Genomic DNA, 20,656 nt, shown 5'->3' on the forward strand with positions numbered 1-20,656 from the left:
AAAATGGCTACGATTGTTCATTCTTCGTTGTCTTGTCTTCATTCTTTATGCAAAATTATTGCTCTACCCTTTTACTTAGCAAATGACTTTTATCACGCTTGACTTCTTGCTTCTGCAGAGTCTAAATTGGTCTCGTTCATTTTTAGGCCGGTTTACAGACAGTGTCATTTTTATTCAAAAATTCTGATGAAAAGCGCGTATAATTTGTGGTTTCATTTATATCTTGTTAAGCTCAAACAATAACCCCTTGACTTTATTTATGAAATGGCCTTTATGTAGTAGTAAAATTTGGGGTGGTCTACCGCACAGAAATAGGATCCCTCCCAGCCCAGTCTCGAACCAACTTCAAAATCATAAAGCTTAGTGCTGGAAGCATGCCTACATTGCCGAGCTACGGATACCAAAACTACTTAGACCAAATCACGCTAAAGGCAAAGCTGAGTAATACAAACTTATAGTACGATTGCGGAAAGCGATTTGCTGAATAGTCATGCAATATTTTCTTAAATAATACATAATCTAACTAAGTTTTCCTTTTAAATCATTAATCAATAAACCTGAAATAAGGCAACATGGCCCAGATGGTAACCCGCGTAAACGCATAATCACCTGGGTTACGTTGCCTTCTGGATTCCATTATAATTTATCAAACACAAACAAACAAAACTATCTCACTTTTGTCTCTTTTATCAAAGCTATCTCCATTTTGGTTTTTTATTAGACCTAATTAAACAAATCGCCCTATAAAAACAACGAAGAAGTAAACTTCTCGCATTTATCGAAAATAACCATGAAAAACAGTCCAGAAACCTCGGATAAATTCCTATATATTGTTTACAGCGCTCAAGTCCGAATTCCATCTCAGTTTTCCTTTGAGTTAAACACAAAAAGACGCAAAGTTGATCAAGGAGAGGGCAACCTCACCACGCAAGTTCAGCCGAAGGGACTAGCACATTGGATTGACCAATTTACGGAATGGCAGTTTGCAGTTGCTAACCATGAGCCACAAAAGACACAGCAGCAATTCAGATAGTGTAATGACATACCATTTGAGCACCAACACATTTTGGTCTATTCAAACGATAATCCAAAACACATGGAGAAGATTATTAAATCCTATATCCGTCATGAGAGTAAAGTCCTCTTTGAGATCAAAGCCAGAATTTTTACGCCAACAAGCGCTTCCCAGACCTTCAATGAGCAGTTCGTGCGATTTAATTCATCAGATATTACAAGACGAGGAGATATCTTCGAGCAGTTCACAAGAAACGCTGATACAGTAATGGACATATCACCTAAGCGTTGAAGCGCGATGGACATAGTATGGGAAATTGAACGATCTTGCCCGAATAGACGATTGGAATCTGCAAGCATGACAGAATATCAGAGGAGAATTTTGGCAAAAATTGAGAGCCTTGAGAGTACCGACTCCCCATTTAAACAAACTTTAGAAGACTATATTGATATTTTAGCGACTGGGTGGGGATCGATTTACAGAACTGACCACTCAGTTTATTTGGAAGTTCAATGGGGAATGAATAACGCACAGTGCACATGCTGGGAATGTTGGGATGCCCCATTAGAGGATAGTTGTGACGTATACGAGGAAAATTCCGATGAGTCATCAAAACAAACAAAAGAAAGCAGATAAAAGAAAAACTTCTATGCAAATCATTTTCTGTAAATGCACTCTGTTAAACAGTTTGTTACGTAATCATTTTCATGATAACTATTCATGATATTAATAAAGTTTTAAGCAACTTTGAAATTATCTAAATTGTTTCCTAAGAACGAAAGAACAAAGATTGCGTTTTTAGCTGTCTGTATGTTTTTTGATCCAAACACCGATCTGCAAATCATTAACAAATTGGCTCCGCATGGTGGGTTGATAGGACCTGGTGACAGTAATTTGCATGGCTATTTGAAAAATTCAAAGATCTTGAGAGCAGATGCTGCTTACGGCTGTATGAAGGAACAATATGATATAGGACCTGTGTATGTCTACATGTTGTCGGAAATTCCAAGCCACTTTCTTCTTGGACACCTTACAGGAATTATCTTTTGGATTTTGTTCAAACTGGTTTTTTGGTCCTACTTTGTAGCTCTTCCCTTTTGAATGAATAATTACAATACAGATAAATTCACACTGTGCATTTCTAAGCTTGCATCTCTTCATTTATCTCAGACAAGCATCAAACGAGAAATTATTTTGAGAAAACAGTGTTGGAAAAAAGTGGGTCAAAAGTTTGTATTGGTACAAACCGAAATTGATCTCACAATATCTGAAGTAGAGCTGCTAGTAGAAGCATCTAAGTTATTGAAATATTTTATTTCAATATCGCAACAGTCTGCCCAAATTCCGCCACCAGAGCCACCTCCCAGAGCTACATTTTAGAAATGGGGGATGACTTGCCAGACTGTCAGTTGGATTTTGCAACCAAAGTTTTATTTGATCAGAACGACCAAGAAAGGCCACCGTGGAAGCTATGTGGAAGCATAGAAAGATCATTAGTCTTTAACAGTTTACACTTTTTCTTTTACTCGGTGCCATAGCAGTTAGTCTCTGTTTTCTATTCATCACAAAATTTTCAACAGAAAGCCCTGAAATTTGGTCGCTGCTAGCATTTAGTATTGGTTGTTTAATTCCAACTCCAAAATGAATAAGGTTATAGTGACTGATCACCATTTGTTGATGATGGTGGTAGGACCCAGTGGCTCAGGAAAAACTCGATTGGTTGCCGAACTCATCATTAAGCAGAAAAAACTGTTTTACCCCTGCTTTGACAAAATAATATACGTTTATCAACATTGGCAAAAAATTTATGAACTCCACAATAACTTGGGTACAGGAATCAGTTTTATTCAAGGACTTGACTGGAGCAAAATTAATTCTGCTCCCGATAAAGCTCGCCTACTGATAGTTTTTGACGACGTCTACACTGACGTCTACACTGATGCAAGCCAGCAGGAGGAGTTTTTGCATTTAGTCATCTCTGGTCGAAACAAGAACCAGCATGCAATAATACTGAAGCATAACTTATATCAAAAGAGCCGAAACTCAAAAACCATTGACCTTAATGTTACTCATATGCTTTTGCAGAAGAATCCTAGAGATATCTTACAAATTGATAAACTTGGCCGTCAGCTGGGCAACCGCAAGCTCGTCTTATCGGCCTATAAATTAACAACCAAGGAACCTTTTGGTCATTTGTTAATTGATCTGGATCCTGGATGCAGTGAGCATTTACGGCTGTGTTCCAAACTGACAGACCCTCACACAATATTTTACTGCTCAGAAATCTCGCAGAACAAACTTGAACTTGATGAATATTTCACATCATCGGACTACTTTCAAACTGCTTATAGACTTCAAACCTGTTCTTAAGCGCTTCGCAATACTTCACCTAAATGATAATTTCATAAAAATTTTTACTGGATTGTAATTATAACCTTGTTCAGGGAAATGTCTCATTAGCAAACAGTGTACTTAAAGAGAACAAATTACAAAAATTCAAAAACCTTCTTACAGTTCTGTGCAACAAGAAAGTTAAAATCAAACAGAAACGAAAGCTTTTAGCAACAAATCAAGGGCTGCAGCTTGTTAAGTTGATCTACGAGCCAGTTCAGAGTCATTTTGAAAATGAACAATTGCAATAAATCGATCGCTCAAAAATTCATTCTCATATCACAACAAACATACATTGAGCTGCTAAACGCAAACAAAATTAAACAAGAGTCCCCATCAGTTAAAGAAGTTTTACTATCAGACAGCAGGGCAAATGAATCTGATATTGCAGCCCAATTGAGCGTTGCAGCTACATTAATCAAAAAGAACTTAAAACAGGAATCAGATCAGGAACCTCGCGAAATGCTAGCCAATGAGCATCTTCAGACGAATCTGAGCGGAAACGAGGTAACAAATTGTAGAAGAGTTATTGTCAGCTGGCATGTCGAGTGGTAAAGTTGAAAAATCCAAAAACAATTATCAAACTATTGCAAAATTTAGACACAATAACTGTTGACAAGCAGACTGGAAGAATACAAAGCAGAAGATGAGGCCCTCAATCAGATAGCAATCTATTTGAATTGCTGATCAATATCCAGCTTCCAACAAAAAAAATTTCCAGTGGAGATCTTGAATTGATAAAGGAATTAAAGATTGCACAACACCTGATTGCAAACACAAACGCCAAAGCAGTAAGCCCAAAGCTGACAAGAGACTCTAACACCACATGGCTCTCCATGTTTGCATCCAAGTTTTGAAGATCTTATCAGCGCAACTTATCAAACTGCTTCTAATATTAGGCGGACTGGGGAAAAATCCAGGCCCAACAAAGAAACTTAAATGTGGAAGTTGCAAGAAACAATTAGGAAAAAGTACTAAAAACAAGCCCTTTATTACTGCACGATATGTGGTTGGGTCCATAATCAATGCTCTGGGCTGCTTAATGCAAACGAATACAACAGCTATAACTTTATCTGCACCAAATGCAAGCGCGAAAGAGTTGTATCAACAGCACTTTCAAACAACAAGGACCTACAAAAAGTACATAAATTTTTCACGGAAGTCAATCATCCTTCTGCATATGGTAGCATTAACAGGTTAATCAAGGAAACTGGACTCAAACGGCAGACTGTCGAGAACTACCTAACACACAACTCAACATATACCAAATTCAAACAAACGCGAAACCGTTTTCCACGACTTAAGGTACAATCCTACCGGTTGAACGAAATCTGGTCACTAGATCTTGCTGATATGCAATCTCTAGCCAACGACAATAGGAATACTCGTTATCTATTAGTGGCTGTTGATACATTGAGTCGCTTTCTGCGGGTTCAACCGATGAAAGATAAGTACGCCTCAAAAACGAGGCGTGCTTTTGTCACCATGATATCCAAAACAAAACCAGAAAAAGTGTGGACTGCTGATGGTAAAGAATTTCTAGGTTCATTTAAAAAACTTTGTAAGCAAAAAGACATAATCATTTACCAAACAAGAAACGAAAAGAAGAGTGCATTTGCAGAACGCAACATCCGATCAATCAAATCAATTATACATAAATATTTAAACGAAAACCACACCAGCACTTACATTGACAACTTGCAGAGCTTCGTAACTGTATTAAACGCCCGAGTGAACAGGACAACAGCGCTTGCACCAAAGAGCGTCACAAAGCAACATACAAGCTATTTAGTATCACTCAACTTGAACGATAAGATCCAGAAACTACGGTATTCTGTTGGTGAAACCGTTCGTATTAAAAGAAACATCGAAACATTTCACCGTGGTTACAAAATTCAATTCAGTCATGAGATATTTAGAATAGATAATATTTTCACTCTCAACCCTCCAACCTATCGAGTAGTTTCCCACGAGACAAGCGGACAAATCTACGGCAGATTTTACGAATCTGAGCTGACAAAATTTTCAGAAACATAAAAATGGTTAGTGTAGAACACTCGAATAGTTTCTCGATAAATTTAATCTCCAATTCCTCCACATACACCTATCCCGGAAACACAATGTCATCTTTCACCAACTTGCTCCCCAGATCAATTGACCTCAACAAAAAATTCGGCCAATGGCAAGTGGCGTTGGTAGAAATCTCATGACCAGCAAAATTCAAAAATGTAACGCAAGGAATTATACAGCTTCACCAACTTCAAAATGAAAGTTGATTCAGCCGAGAGCAACGACGACAACGACGAGTCAATAGAACCAACAACTGCTGACGAATTATACGTCGGAATAGGTCGTCGCCGCCGTCACCATGGAACAACCAACGCAGCCACAACTTTTCAAAAAGCTCGAAACTTGAGAATCAAAATTGATGCTGGTTATTACCCAACTCTTGACCACTTAATGACAAAGATTTTTAATAAATCCTTTGGAAGTAAAGGAGAGTTTTGGCCAATGAAATGGAGCGTGTCGAGTCATAGTCAAAAGCTAAAACTATTGTCCACAGACAACATGAGCGGTATCCTATCAACAGAAGATTATCAAACGGCCACAAGCGAAGGAGAGCAAACAGAGGGAGATGAATCAAACAGAGCAAAAGGTCCATCTAGTATTGAACTTCTTTCTACAGACCTTCAAAACATTCTCGGAACCAATCTCCTGAAACTAGGAGTCAAGCCTAAATATCCAATTGACCTACTGGGTGGGCGACATACGATGTTTGTTTACTGTGATCTCATCCAAGATGAAATTCTGGGAAGCACTCCTCACTTCACTTCTTAGATCCGTACCCCTAACAAAAAATACCAACAAGAATGAAAACACACCAGTCATATGTCATCATTCTTTCTCCAACCTGCAGTGGAAACCGGTTGTGAAGTCATCATTTCAATCAATAACCATAACAATTCGCGACGAAACAGGCCAATTAATGCCATTTCTATCAATCGGTTGCAGTTGGCTAACACTACAATTTCAATTTTTACCTCATTAAATCATTCTTCCCACAGCCGACGGTCAAACCAGTCGCTACGAATCAATATTGAATAATGGACGCACACTATGACGCACAAATTGCGAGAAATCAAGACAACTATGTTACACACGGCGGACCCGCAAGGCAATTTGGTTCAGGCGCCGCTGGCCTTGGCGCCCTCGCGGTGAGTATTGGTCAATGCACATTGCCACTTTTGAGAAAGTATGCGCTTCCTTTTGCTAAAACAGTTGGACGCGATTTGGTGAGTGCTGCAATCCCTGAGATTGGAGAAATATTATCAGGAAAGAAGCGGCTGAGAACGGTAGCAAAAACTACTATCAAGAAATCACTTTCTAAAAGCCTGGCAGACACAGTCGCAGGAACGCGATCGCCGCACGCGCGGGGGTGGAGAACAGCCGCGTCGGGCGGGCAAATCCGCGCTGCCATTCCGCCCGCTCGCCGGCCGACCGGCGGGAGTCATACTAAACAAACACTCTTATCAGCAAACAAATCTTCGGCACAAAAGCGACGAGCGAGTACGACCATTTCTAAAGAAAGAAAACCCAAACGCTGTCGAAAAGATATTTTATCAAACATACGGTACTAAAAATGGCCGAGTTTACGAGCCTAGCAACCGATATTGCAAATCCAGTAACCCATACAGCTCTTGATTTTTTTGAAAAACCCAATGTTCTAGTTAACTATGAGAGTGGAAGCAACTCTTCACCTCTGCTGAATCATGTTGCAAAAATAGAATGAGAGCCCCTGTTAATTATTTGAAGCAATTCATTAGACCTAAATTTTTAACTTTGTTTTATCATATGAGGTAAACACGAAGGCTTGACGTTTTTTCAACAACTATTGTGTTTGTGATTGCGTTAATCATCGTCAAATGTTTTAGGAGGCTTTTTAGATTAGCTGCTGTAGCCTGGCCTCCTAAGGAGGGTCCCTATCTTGATCAGACAAAATCTTTTGATTAAATTGGAACTGATATTTTATAGCATTTTAGTTGCATTTAGTTCAAATAAGTGATGACAAAAGAGGTATGGCCATACTGCTAGATCGATTTACAAAAGACTAACATGTTTTCTTTGAAAGAATCACGTCTTCCGGTAATGTCGCTAATAGCCGTTGGAAGCAATGTTCAAATAGTGTGTTTTGTCTGCGTCAATTCGTTTCACAACTGTTAGTGGCCTTGATTGCATCTTTTGCCATTCGTGGCAAAATTTTCCCACGAATTTGTATTTTTTTTTGCGAGAGTTGCTGTATCTGTTACCAATTTTGCACATATTGTGGCTTGCCTTAGCGAGAAAAGTATCCGCTATGTTAAATCCTGACGTTTTGCTCCAACCTTTGCATAGCACTTTTGAATTAAAATTTTTTTTTATTATTTGGAAAATTTTTTGAGCATTTGTGATTTGGCTATAACTTTGGACTGTTCACAGTAGAACTGTGATGCAAATCCTGTTCAGAAAAGTTAACTTTTTCGCATATTTTGTTTTGCACGAGAGGACTGCCATCCTGTCAGTTTTGTCAGCCTTCTTGAGAACTTAAGACGCACCAATATGGATTTATTTTTGCTTATCTTAAGCAAGTACAATTACCTTGGTAACTTTTCGTTCCGTCATAACAGAAAAACTCAAAATGAACGGAAAAAGTGGAGTCATTTTTATACATGTTAAAAATATTTGAAAATTTAGAGTATGCCAAAAATGTTTTCCGTGGAACCTTCTGAAACGAATTTTGCGCAAGTGCTAAAACTTGTCTGATAGTCTACTATGATTTATATGCCGCGCACAGAATCACGCGAGCCGCTGCCTTGTTGAATATGTTAGCTTAATTAAGTAACCTTTTCAAACAAGTGTTCAGCAACAATATTACTATTCATCTAACCATTCTCTAGATGAATTCAAAAAATGTAAAGATCTTTTTATAGTGAAAGCAATCCAATAGAACCCCAAGGAATATGACTGAATTCGATTAGTTTATCCAGTTTATTATCTTTATCTTAGTCAAAGGCAAAGTGTCAAGTGGCGCCAATTCAGCTAAGTCTAACGTTTTAGTATTTAACTCTATTGATAAATTGGAAAGGATTCTATGTATAATATACGCTACCTGGTAGTCACCGCAATTTATCCAGAGCCTGCGATCATCAGACAAATCCAGACCTTGCAGTGAATGAATTTTGATTACGTATAACTATGCCGACGTATAGTTGAACGTCACTATGAATTTTATGGTAACGTCTTTTCAGGAACATAATTCGGTTTCAGGGTCTTCAATCGCCTTGTAAATGCTTCTAAAACTGAATTTATGTAGCATCATTGTTTAGAATTTAATATGGCGGTGTATTTGTATGTTGAACTCAGCAGCTTCTGTCACGTAATTTTGTTAGTGCACTGGAAGTGTTAGACTATATGGCATCTAACGCCATGCGTCTGTGATCGGCGAGACCCGGAATGAATCATACGTCGATTTAGTATCGGCGGTGGTATAGTGATGTCGTTGAAAAACTGTGATCATTAATTTTATCCCATTCGTTTCTGAAAAAACGTATTACGTACATATTCGGTTCTTCGATTGCTAATTATACCTTTATGTTCGGCATTTATAACTCTTGTCTAAGCTGAAAATATGACGACTTGAACTTGATTTTTCTATTGAATTGATTTTGATTGAATTCTGTAGATGATTGAAAAAAATATATAAGAGCAATTAGATGAGGCGTAGTGTTTTATGCTCTTCTAAAGACTCGGAAACTTTTGGAAAAGAACGTTTTGTCTTCAGGAACTAAGAGGCCACGAGAATGTGATCAAATTACAGGAGTCATTCGAGACTCCCTCTTTTATCTTCTTGGTGCTCGAATTCTGTACTCAGGGTGAACTGTTCGATCACATGACCACTGTTGTGACAGTATCATCAAAGCGAACCAGACAAATTATGCACAAACTGCTCTCTGTAATTGACCACATGCACGAGAAGTTTATTGTTCATCGAGATATCAAACCTGAAAACATTCTACTTGGTAAGTGTAACATAAATACCTGTAATGAACAATCCTCAGTGCTTTTCATTATATTTTTTAATAGCCGCCTCAGCTTCTCAGACGCTTATTATAGTGCTCCTATTTTTTATTGGGGCGCTGTCTTTTTTCGAAGAGGAGTATTGGTTTTCTGAAGGTTTATTCGTTCAGACGCCGTTTTGACCTAAAAGCGAAAGTGATCAAAATTGCCATGTGAACTATTTTTTTTCTGAGCGAGAGAGGTCATTTGATCATGCGCTGCGTTTAGTGAATGACTTTTCGACTTTGAAAACTGTTTTTTGACAGAATGGCACATATAGATAACCGTTTTTGCCGTTTTTCGTCTGTGGCCCTGTTTTTTGCTTGTAATTTGGTTTTTTGTAGAGATAATTATTATGCGATGCAATATTGAGATCTAACTCTCGGTAATTGATACCAGTGTTTTGCAGAGCCTCAAAACGGGCACATATTTTTTGACTTTTTAGTTAATATTTGGCTTTTTTCTATTAATTTCCTCATTTTTGGATCTTTCAGTCGTCTTTTTTCACAAATCAGTTTATATGGCAACTTCCTTTTGATAATTCATATACTCAACGCCCCTTTCTACCTCGAGGTAATTTTGTTTAATAAAATTTTACACATGCTAATCCGATTTTGGTATTTTTTCCAGTTTTCTGTTTTTCGTTTGTATTTTGGTTTTATTTAGTAGAAATAGTATTTTAGTGCAACATCAGAGATTTTAATTTTGTTTCAATAAAATTTCTATTGTTTGGCGGCAAGTTTTTGAAATAGAGCAACATTTTTTCATAAATGCAGTCTTAAAAATTTTGTTACCTTTTTTTTTGCAAAAATTTTTTGATTCGTATGTCTGAATTCTGTTTTTTCCTTTTTTATCTCTTCGGGAGGTTGACTCTTTGTCTCGGATCGCTCGTTGTCTTTTTTATGTCTCGAATTCTAAATAATGAGATGTATTCATTTTTTAATTTGGTTTTAACTTTCTGAAATCAAGAAGTAGTCTTTTCATTTCGGTCTCTTACATTGTGTCGATCTTCTTCACATTCTAGTTTGTATCGTTTGCATTCTCCTGCGTTATTGCTTGATTCAGCTGTTAAAAAATTAATGATTTCAACTTTGTCATTTCCTTGGTTTGCAATTAATTTCTTTTAACATTAGGAAGTACTAGAATTTACTGGAGAGATTTTTCCAAAATTTCGACTGATCGATAGTGTCTGCATTTTTTTGGGGCCTTGGTATTTTTTAAACGATTTACTACCTTTGAATTTTATTCCGTTGCTTATGGGTTTTCTATGATTAATTTATTTTTTGAATTGGTATGAAATCAGTTTGTCTATCATATATCCAACTCGGAAGAAGTATATATTATTTTTGTCTTAATTGCAGTGATTACAAATCTAACTGTGTTGGTTTTCTGATTCTTGAATTTGAGTATTCTTTTTTGAAAAATTTATTTTAGTTACTAAGATCATCATCTGTCTTTTTGCTTTCGCGATCTTTTTGAGACTCGAATCATGAATTATTTGATGGCAATTATGATAGCGCTATCAGCTCTTCCAGCCTATCAGTATTTTGACTATCCGAAATATTTTAGACGTTTTTCAACGTTACCAAACAATTTCGAAATTGAAATTTTTATTTTCTTTTTGAGAGCGGTATAAATTTCACCGATTTTTAGATCAGACCGGGGAGAGATTTAGTTAACGGTTTTATACAAAAGGCAATGGCAGCAGCTGCAATTACGATTTTTGATGAAGTTTTGACTCTGGAGTTGCTTCCGGAATTCTTCCGGCTATGTTTTTTAAGATTTGTGCACATATTTTCATGATTTTTGAAATCAAATTTTTGTGGCGTGATTTTTTTGCTCCAATTTTAAAGTAGAGTGAGAAAACGGTGTTTGAACAAAAGTTCGCTTTCTCGCTAGTGGTTTTTTGTTCACATGCGGCAATTTCAATTTGATTTTTACTGTTTTTTTGTTTGATTTTTGGGATCATTTTTTAAATTATAATATGGTTTTCCCAATCTATGCATAGTTCATTCTAGACCTAATTTTTTGTTTTACCAGATTTCCATTCTCGTTAGTGATTTTTTTGCGGCATTCTGACATTGATTTTCTGTTTTTTTTTAAATATTTTTTTGGTCTGATTTTTTTTAGAAATGTTTTTCCCAATTCACTCATAGTCCCTTCTAGGTCTATTTTTTTTTAGTTATTGAAAATTCTATGTTTTTTTACTTCGTCGTACTACAATTTTTTCGCTTTATCTTAGTTCACAGCTTGTTCAACAATTTGCGTGAAATCTTTTTCACTTCTCTAGGCTAGTTTCACTCTTCTCTCAGTCTGCTAAAAGTATTTTTAGACGGCAGTTGTCAGCAAAGCAATATAAAATGAACGGAGTCAGTATCAAAAAACGAAACAGAAACAGAAAGGGGATAAATTCACAAAGCTCAATTTTAGATGCCCGTTACTCGAACTTATTGGTACTGATACTAGTGTGTCGTCTCACTACGAAACAGTAGTATGTTTAGGTCCAAAATGACATCAAAATAGTTTGCACTCTAAAATTCTTTGTGTTCAAAAACAATTTTTTCATTAGTTTTTTCTCTCTTTTCAATCCCAATCTTTGTTATGGGAAACAATGGCGGCTATTTTCCGACAATCTGCCGGGTATGTTTTGCCGTTAAGCTGCCACCTACCGCGAGGATATAAATCCGATTTTTAGTATTGTTATTATTAACTTCACAGCCCTGAGTTGCGTTCTTACTGGTATCCTGCTTTGGAGAACCGAAAATGGGTATTGGGTTTCTATTGGTTTCACGGCAGTGAATACTGATTTTTAATCGATTCCGATTCTCGGAGAGTTGTCATGGTGCCGTGTTTTATGAATTATTTGCTTTGATTAGAGGCGAAAATAAAACGAGGCGTTTGCTTTGTTCATGCGTAGTCCTTTTCTGGGTGAAAAGGTTCAAATTGGTAGAGGAGAAAAACTTCACTTGCGGCTTTTTAAATTGGTTTGCTGGAATGTTCTCGGAGTATTTTGGACTTCGTAATTGCTCTCGAACGAAGTTTGAAGCAGTTATTGTAAACGTGCTGATATTATGCAGAATTTTTGCCTGAACGTTTTTGCGCCTTTGTTATGCATCATTCTTTGACTTGGAGTGACTTTTTCCACACTTCACTTCTTCATTTTTGAGTGATCTAAGTTCGCTGGTAAAAGCGATTGTAAGTGGATAGAAATTAAAGGCATTGTAGCTGAGTAGTTATGAATTCAGATTGGCAACCTGGAGGTCAGTGCTTCGAACCACTATGGGGCATTTTTTCTTCACCCATAAAACATTTCTAAGCTACATCCCCTCTAAATTAAATTGTCCCCGCCTGTTATTCGAGAGCAATTATCCGACGTTAGTCGGTTTATGTTCTTATTTTTTGCGGCCATGCAATTCACCCCCCCCCCTCCACTCAACAAATTGACCCCTCCCTCCCCCCACGGTTGTTAACCCTTCCACCGCTCTTCCACATCATTTCATCCCGAACTAAAGCTTCAATCCCACTCCGCTCACCCCAAGCTTGCTCAAGTGTAGTTTTACGTCACCGCTTCTTGAAAGTCGATTGAGTTCTCATGAGCTGAAGCTCCGATTTAGCTAGGATTCTTCGGATTGTGTCCCGTAATTTTTGGCTATGTTAATTGGTTAGTCGTTTTTGATTATCTTTGTAACAATCTTTTAGCGTTCAAAAGTTGTTTCATTATGTTAAATTACAAAAAATGACAATGAAAATAAAAATTTGATTAACTTTTACCAAATGCTGTTTTTCTTTCAAGTTGACCGCATATTTAATGGTAATTGCAGACAATTTCGAATGACTTTTTCACTATTTTTTGCGTTATCGATTTCATCATGGGAAAAATTTAACTAAATATTTAGCCGGATGAAAGAGTTTTGGACTTCCATTCTTTGATTATTACCAGGCTATTATTGATTCTTTTTTGTTTTTCTGATTCTATTTGTTTTTTATTTGTTTTCTGATACGCCATCTCGATTGTTGATTATTGCGACCATTTGACTCCACCACTTTTTTCAATGACTTGACCCCTTTGCAACTAATTTTGTGTGCGAAACATTAAAAACTACCTCTCTGTAAATTGATGTAACTTAAAAGATTTTGTCCAATTTTTTTGTCAACAAATGAAAAATTTTCAAGCTTTTTGTTATCCGTTACCATTTTCCATTTTCACGAAGTGATAGTTTTTGTTGTCCTGGTTGGCTTAACTTAGCCTCATGGGCTTCTTTTTCGCATGGAAAACAATTTAGCTTAGTTTTGCTTCGGGTGTAGATCAAAGACTCGAAATGTTATAATGAAACGACAAGACGTGATCGCTCATGTATTTCAAAACTTTCGTTTAATTGCTCTCGAATTAGAAGCAATTATTGTCAACGTGTGGGTCTTTTTATGCAGATTTGAATGTTAGTTTTTGCATTTAACAAACAGTCTTGACTTAGACGTGATTTTTCGGCAGCGGAGTTACTTTAAATTATAAAGAAACTAATATGACAGAAACGAATTATCAAATTTGTCACAAATATTTCGGTTGTTTTTCAAAAAGTGATCTTTCTGATAAAGGAAGACTCTTCTTTTTTATGTTTCTAAACGACTTAGTAGTGCTTTGTCTTAAGGTTTTATTGTTTTATTTCTGTGAAAAATACAGTTTCAATTATTCAGGCAGTAATTGATCCGTCAGTTTTTTTGTTGTTTATTCTGGTTTTTGCATTGCCTGTGTGCTATGATGTTCAGTGCCTGCGCTGCTAAAACTTGTTAATTTGATTTGAAGTAAGCATGTACGGCAGCATTTGAATGTTTCAACGTCCTTTGAATCAAATTACAAGGAACTCAATTATTTTTAAAATTTTTAATTTTATAAATTTTTAAGTTTTTTGTTCGCATATTTTTTTTAATTTTAAAACTTTTAAAAGATTTTGGTTCGTGCAGTCATGATGGTGAATGAAAACTAAAGTAGTTAGCATCAATGTCGTGTGAAATTTTGCAGTTTTTATTTTGTTGATTTTTATTGATTAAAAGCCGCCCTCATCTTCTCAGCCGGCTATTATAGCGCTCCTATTTTTTTTTTTACTTCGTCGAACTTTTTTTTTGCTTTACAATTTTGCCGCTTTTTCGACATTTTGCGTGAAATCTTTTTGACTTCTGTAGGCTAGTTTCTCTCTTCTCTCATTCTGCTAAAAGTGAATTTGAACATCAGTTGCTCAGCAAAGCAATTCAAAATGAACCGAGTCACTATAAGAAATTGAAGTCAGAAATAGAAACGGGATAAACCCATAAAGCCCAATTTTAGATGGCCGCTTTTTGAACGTCGTTCCTATAAGTCTTAGTTACCATCTCTTATGCTTATTGGTATTGATAGTGGTCCCTGTAGCCTCTCTCTAATAAACAGAAGTATGTTCAATTACGAAATGCCATCAAAATAAATCGGACTTAAAAAATGTTTTTGTACAAAATTTTTTTTTCAATGCCTTCTATTCTTTCAATCCCAACCATGCTTATTGGATATTTTTCGACAATCTGCCGGGTATGTTTTAATATTGTGGGATCCTAGTTCACCGTTTTTATGAACATAGAATCATATTCTTGAGCAGTGTCCATATAAAAACTAATGAATGGTTTGTGACAAAATTTTTTTGATTAATTAATAGTTCAAGTTCGTTGTTTTCTATTTTTGCAATATAGATTGTTCAGATACTAGAGTTTTAAAAACAAAACTTCTTTAAGAGGCATCTCAACTGAGCACCAATTTTTTTAAACTTGCACTGTGTTCTTGGTTTCTCTTTGTTCATGGCGTCAAATTTTTGTTACCCAATAATTGTAAGCAGCTTTAGTCTGGAGATTTAATCCTGTACCTGATATTGTTTTGGGATTTTATGGCATATTTCTGAAGTCAGCTCTCTTAAAATCTATCTGGTTGTCTTCTAGTTTTTTTTAGCGCTCATTACTAGTATTGTCAAATGGTAATCTATGCAAGTGCGGAGATATTATGGGCGACTGGCGTATTAGCCGAAAGGGTTGTAGATGCCAACCAACAAGTGAGAGTTAAAATTGACAACCCGTCCGCACACCAATGTTTGGAAACTGGTGATATATTTACCAACTAGTTTTGTCGAACAATCACAATTAAGCTGCCGGCTACATTTTTTCAATTTTTCCATGTTGGCTAAAACCCTTTCGGCCAATATTCCTAGCACCAGATAATTGAGCTCGCCTGTGCATAAACTAGATTCGTGTGTCATTTCAGAAATCAAATTGTTTGGTGTCAGCATAAATCTATTGCAATAGAAGTTATCGCCGTAAACAGTAATTAAAAAATGACTTTGATGGATTGTATCTTAATTCATTGGTAACATGACAGACTATTTGTAGTACCACCATATGCCAATAAAGTTCAGATAACGTCGAGAAAGTCAATAATTTTGGGGATGTTCTCATGCAACTAATGGACATACACACCTTTTCGTGATTAGTTTATCTTTGAAATTGCAGCAAATTCAACCCTAAATTTCGAATTGGCTCCCATTTGCTCTGATTGTTAATAATTTTGATGTTTGACCCGCTGACTTTTCTTCATTTCAAGGACAATTGTTTCTTTTGGAGGTTACTTGGTCAAGTTCTTCAACAGTTGAAGAGTAAATGTCACAGCAGTTCGTTTGTGATTCAGATTGTTTAATAGTTACTGCTGTTTATTTATGACTCTTTGTTCATCTATAGTGTATACGCTATTTTAGCTTTAAGGATTGCTTGGTCATATCCTTTGAATATAAGTTGGTCCTCTATTTTCTGTCCTCTATCCAAAGCGCTATTTTACACTAGAACGATTAAGATATTCTCTGATTGGTCGAATTGTAGGCGTACACCAACTGGTGTGTTTTAAAGTCATAATACTGTCTATTCGAGTTAACTTTTAATGGTTTTGGACTTACTTCAACTTTGCTTTACTATACTATTGTATAGAAAAGTTAGAATAAGTCTTGTGATTTAATTTACTGGTTGTATTGGTTTATAACTGAATTTAGTGAAGCGCAAACTCCTGAAAAGATAAAATATGAATTTACTTGACCGGGAAAATTTGAGGCTTTTATGACCTTGGGTTTACCTTGTTCATAATTTCTCATGGACCACAAGTTGAACCCATTAATCAAGTTGAAAGCAAATTATTTACCATGAGCAAACATTCTTAACGTACCGTGCCACTAATAGAGATCAAAGTTGAGAATTGTGAACAACAAATAGGGAAAACAGTAAGATTTCGCCAGATTTGTCTTAGTTGGTAGGGTGCTTTCTGTGCACAGATTCTGCAAGAATTTCGTAATGGTGAAGTTATGATTTGAATGTGCAATGATTTATAGCTTAGAAAGTTGCGACGTACATTACGTTTTGTTCATACAGTTTAGTTAGTGCAGTTAGTTTGTTTTTATACAATGCGTCGTCAACTTAAATTTCTAGTCATTTTATTCTACAGAGGCAATGAGTTTATCTATCGCATCATTCCCGTTCGATCCAGAGGTAAGTGAGATGGGTAAATTTTCGAAATTTTAAAAAGCCGGAAATTGAGCAAAATTGGGGCAAAAACTTTGACGTCCGGGAACTTTCTGTGGGAGAGCAATGGATATCATAGGATTATGATGAAAGTATCTTTTCAATGTTCAAAATTTTAAGTTTCTCGAACGATAACCGTTGATACGCCTTGATAACCTGATGTAGGTAGAAATGTTTAATTGCTCTCAAACGAAGTTTGTAGCATTTATATCAGTCCTGTCGGTTTTTTAATGCGATTTTTCGCTTGACCAATGTTTCGTCTGACGCTTTTGACTTTTCGTCCTCAAAAACGGGATAAACAGGTAGCGCTTAGCCGGCATTAAGTGCTCTTAGAGCCTTTCAGCTCTGTTTCAGCTCAAACTGTTTTGGAGACTTATACTTATGGTGTGAAGGAAGGTTCTTAGAGGTTGAAGACACCCCCACTGTTGACCCCCCCCCCCAACTATTACTCCCCTCACCGCGCTGTTGCCCCCCCCCTCCTCCCCATCAGCCCCCGGTGCACATTCATTAGGTAACCGCCTTTAGGGTCTGATTATAGGTTACTGCATAGCTTTAGATGTAATGGAATGTTGTTCAAGAATTTAATATCAAAAATTTTTAAAAAGTTGTTGCAATTTGTGTTTTGAATCTTTTTGAATTTTTCATTATTTTTTCGGGCACCACGGTCCTAAGGACCTTCTCCAAGGTATGATGATAAGCTGTCGCATAGTTTCTAGAATTAATGGAATGGTTATTAATATTTAAATGACTCCAGCCTTAGCAATTTTTCGATAACATTTGTCAAGTTTTCGGAAAATTTTTATCATGTTCCAAGTTTATGGATCTTTATGAGCCAGTGAAACTATTCAAATCTTGAAATAGGGATACTGGATAGTCTTTTGAGACAATGAAATGGTTTTGAAGGTTTTAATTTCTTGAATTTTAGCAAGATTTGAAATTTGCTATTATTTTCAAATTTTGAGAATATTTTTTTGTGGTTTTCTGAGTTTAAGGATCATTACGGACCAACTAAGCTTTTTCGAGTCTTGAAGATGGTTTACTTGACATAACTCCACAGACAAAAATTAGTTTTGGACATTTGCACTGCGAAATCTGGAATCTTTTCTCAATACGTTGCAAATTTTTAAATTATCAGTTTTTAATTTGATGTGTGTACTAACAACGCTAGAAAACTAAAAGTTGCAGAGTTGAATCAAGCTAAAAATAGCCTCAATAAACCGTAGCTAGCTACTGACAAAGCCAACCCCTCGCCGGTCGTTTGAGAGCTATTCGCCCGACGTTAGTCTGTTGTTTTTGCTACCCACCTAATGATAGCTTCGGTTTAGAATATCTGGAGATTTTCATACTACAATCAAGTTCAGAGCATCAGGGAAAAAATTTTGAGCAAAATATGACTGCATGAGGCAATCTTATAGCTTTGAACTGCAGTAGCTCCTCCAACCAGACGAGTTTTTTAAAAAAAATCCTCCAATAGAAATATTTTGTTTGGCTTTCTTTCTGACGATATTTGCAACTTTTTCCATTAAACGTTTTGATCTGTAAAAAGACAGAAAAAATGTACAGTGCATAACGTGGTTCTTTGTTTTTTCGGTCTTTTTCAATTGATCAACCTATTTCGCGAAGAAGGTTGCGAGTATCATCAGAAAGCCCACCAAACACATATTTCTATTAAGATTTTAAAAATTTGTCTTCTTCGAAGTGTTATTGAAGCTTAAAGCTGTAAAATTATCTCATGCAGTCACATTTTGCGCATAATTTTGTTTTCCCTGATGCTCTGAACTTGATCGTAGTTTTAATTAAATTACATGGATTCAGCATAGGAAGTTGTTTTTTTAGGTGGCATTTTAGGCCGCAAAAGTTTTTAACATTTTTCTGGATGTCAATTTGAAGCCAAATATTTCCGTTAAAATATCGGTTAGCGAAAGCAAAATTTTACAAATTTTTTTGTTTTTTTTTCGCTGTTATCTTAACTTTTAATCTGGGCTCACAAATTTAATTTTAGCACCCATATCGGTCATTATTGCGTTTTGGCCATTTTTGTGTGACTGATTATGAGCAAATTTTCTTAACGTACCATGCCACTAATAGATCAAATTTGAGAATTGTGAACAATGAATAGGGGAAAAGACTATTTCGGCAGATTTCAGGCTTAGTTAGTAGAATGCTTTCTGTGCACTGAATTTCATGGTGAAGGTATGATTTGAATGTGCAATAATTTATAGCTTAGAAAGTTGCGACTACATTAGGGTTTCATCTTAGTTTAGTTAGTTCAGTTGGTTAGTTTTTACATAATGTGTCGTCAACTTAAATTTGTGGTCGTTTTAATTCTACAGAGGCAATGAGTTTATCTAATTGTTATGATAAACTTATTAAATAATTGTTGTTTTAAACTTATTAACTAATTCCATATTTTGAATGATGACTACTGATGATGCTAGCAACCGATTGACCTCTGGAATCAAACTCAACATCTGGATACTATCCGAGTGCGGAAGAACTGCTTGTCGCGATGAACAATGATGTTGACTACAAGGCTCTAAGAGTCTTACATTTGGGAAGCTCACAAAGGACTGTCTACATTGCTTCGTGAAAGACTCCACTGCATTTAAAAGAAACTAGGTCTTATTCAAAAACACTGAATCTTTTTGATAGTACAATAAACACTGTGAATGGAATTTTTGAACAAATATGGTTACCGAACAGTTAAAACAAAAAAAATTGAGTTTAATATCAAACCAATGTAAACTTACAGACAATTGAGAGACAAATTGTTAAGCCGGTGAAAAAGTGGTAACAAATTTTTTCAACTGAAAGTTATTGGTGTACCGGAAAACAACGAAAAGTTTTCCAGTGAATGTCAAACAGGACAAACAATACAAAATCTAGTTGTAGAAATGGGCGTTCGATTAGCTATTAAAGATTGCTTTCGACTGGGAAACTATGATTCTACGGAGCAACGTCCAATTTTGGTGACGTGTCTGTCTATTTGGGATGCTAGGTTATGCTTAAGCAAATTCATTGAAAGCAAATTACATTGACGTTCTACCGGAGTTATCTGCGTTTGATAAAGAAAAGAGAAAAAGGTTTTGAAGAACAGGTTCGAAATGATACAAAGTTGTTAAATCAAAAATAAATTCAAGATACTGAAGTTGAAGCTGTTTTTCAACAATCAAGAGGTAGCTCTTGATTGACTGCATTTCTCATTCATTACGATCAACGTTCAGGGCATGGTCTCTGCTAAGAAACGAATACAGCTGATTAATTTGTTATCTAAACATTGTCCGCAGATTGTTTGCCTCAGAAACTTGGCTTGATTCTTGATTTTGACTCGAAATTGACCTTTGATACTACTAACTACACTGTAGCAGCCATGGCTAACAGAGCGCACGCTGCTCATGGTGTTGTTGCCATTCTTCAAGGCGATCATGTAAGAAGTAAAGTCAAAAATTGATCCTTTGATAATTTTATTTGTGCTGTTGAAGTAAAGACCACTACTTGTCCCATTCTGGTAGTATATTTTGTACCACCTAAAACAAGCAATTTTTGTTCACAATTGAAACAAATTTCTGAATCAGTTGGAAGGTT

At 36.1% G+C, this 20,656-nt stretch overlaps 1 protein-coding gene across 2 annotated transcripts in view; it reads left to right on the forward strand.

Moving 5' to 3' along the window:
- Window positions 1–20,656, forward strand: part of LOC142341810 (phosphorylase b kinase gamma catalytic chain, skeletal muscle/heart isoform-like) — a 104,150-nt gene that overhangs the window by 63,262 nt on the left and 20,232 nt on the right. For both annotated transcript variants that reach the window (XM_075393051.1, XM_075393053.1), the window contains exon 3: window positions 9,225–9,462. In XM_075393051.1, the coding sequence (XP_075249166.1) occupies window positions 9,225–9,462 (238 nt within the window). The remainder of the gene's footprint in view (window positions 1–9,224; window positions 9,463–20,656) is intronic.

The sequence above is a fragment of the Convolutriloba macropyga genome, chromosome 6 (assembly GCF_964194025.1).
Source record: "Convolutriloba macropyga chromosome 6, txConMacr16.3, whole genome shotgun sequence".
NCBI lineage: Eukaryota > Metazoa > Xenacoelomorpha > Acoela > Convolutidae > Convolutriloba > Convolutriloba macropyga.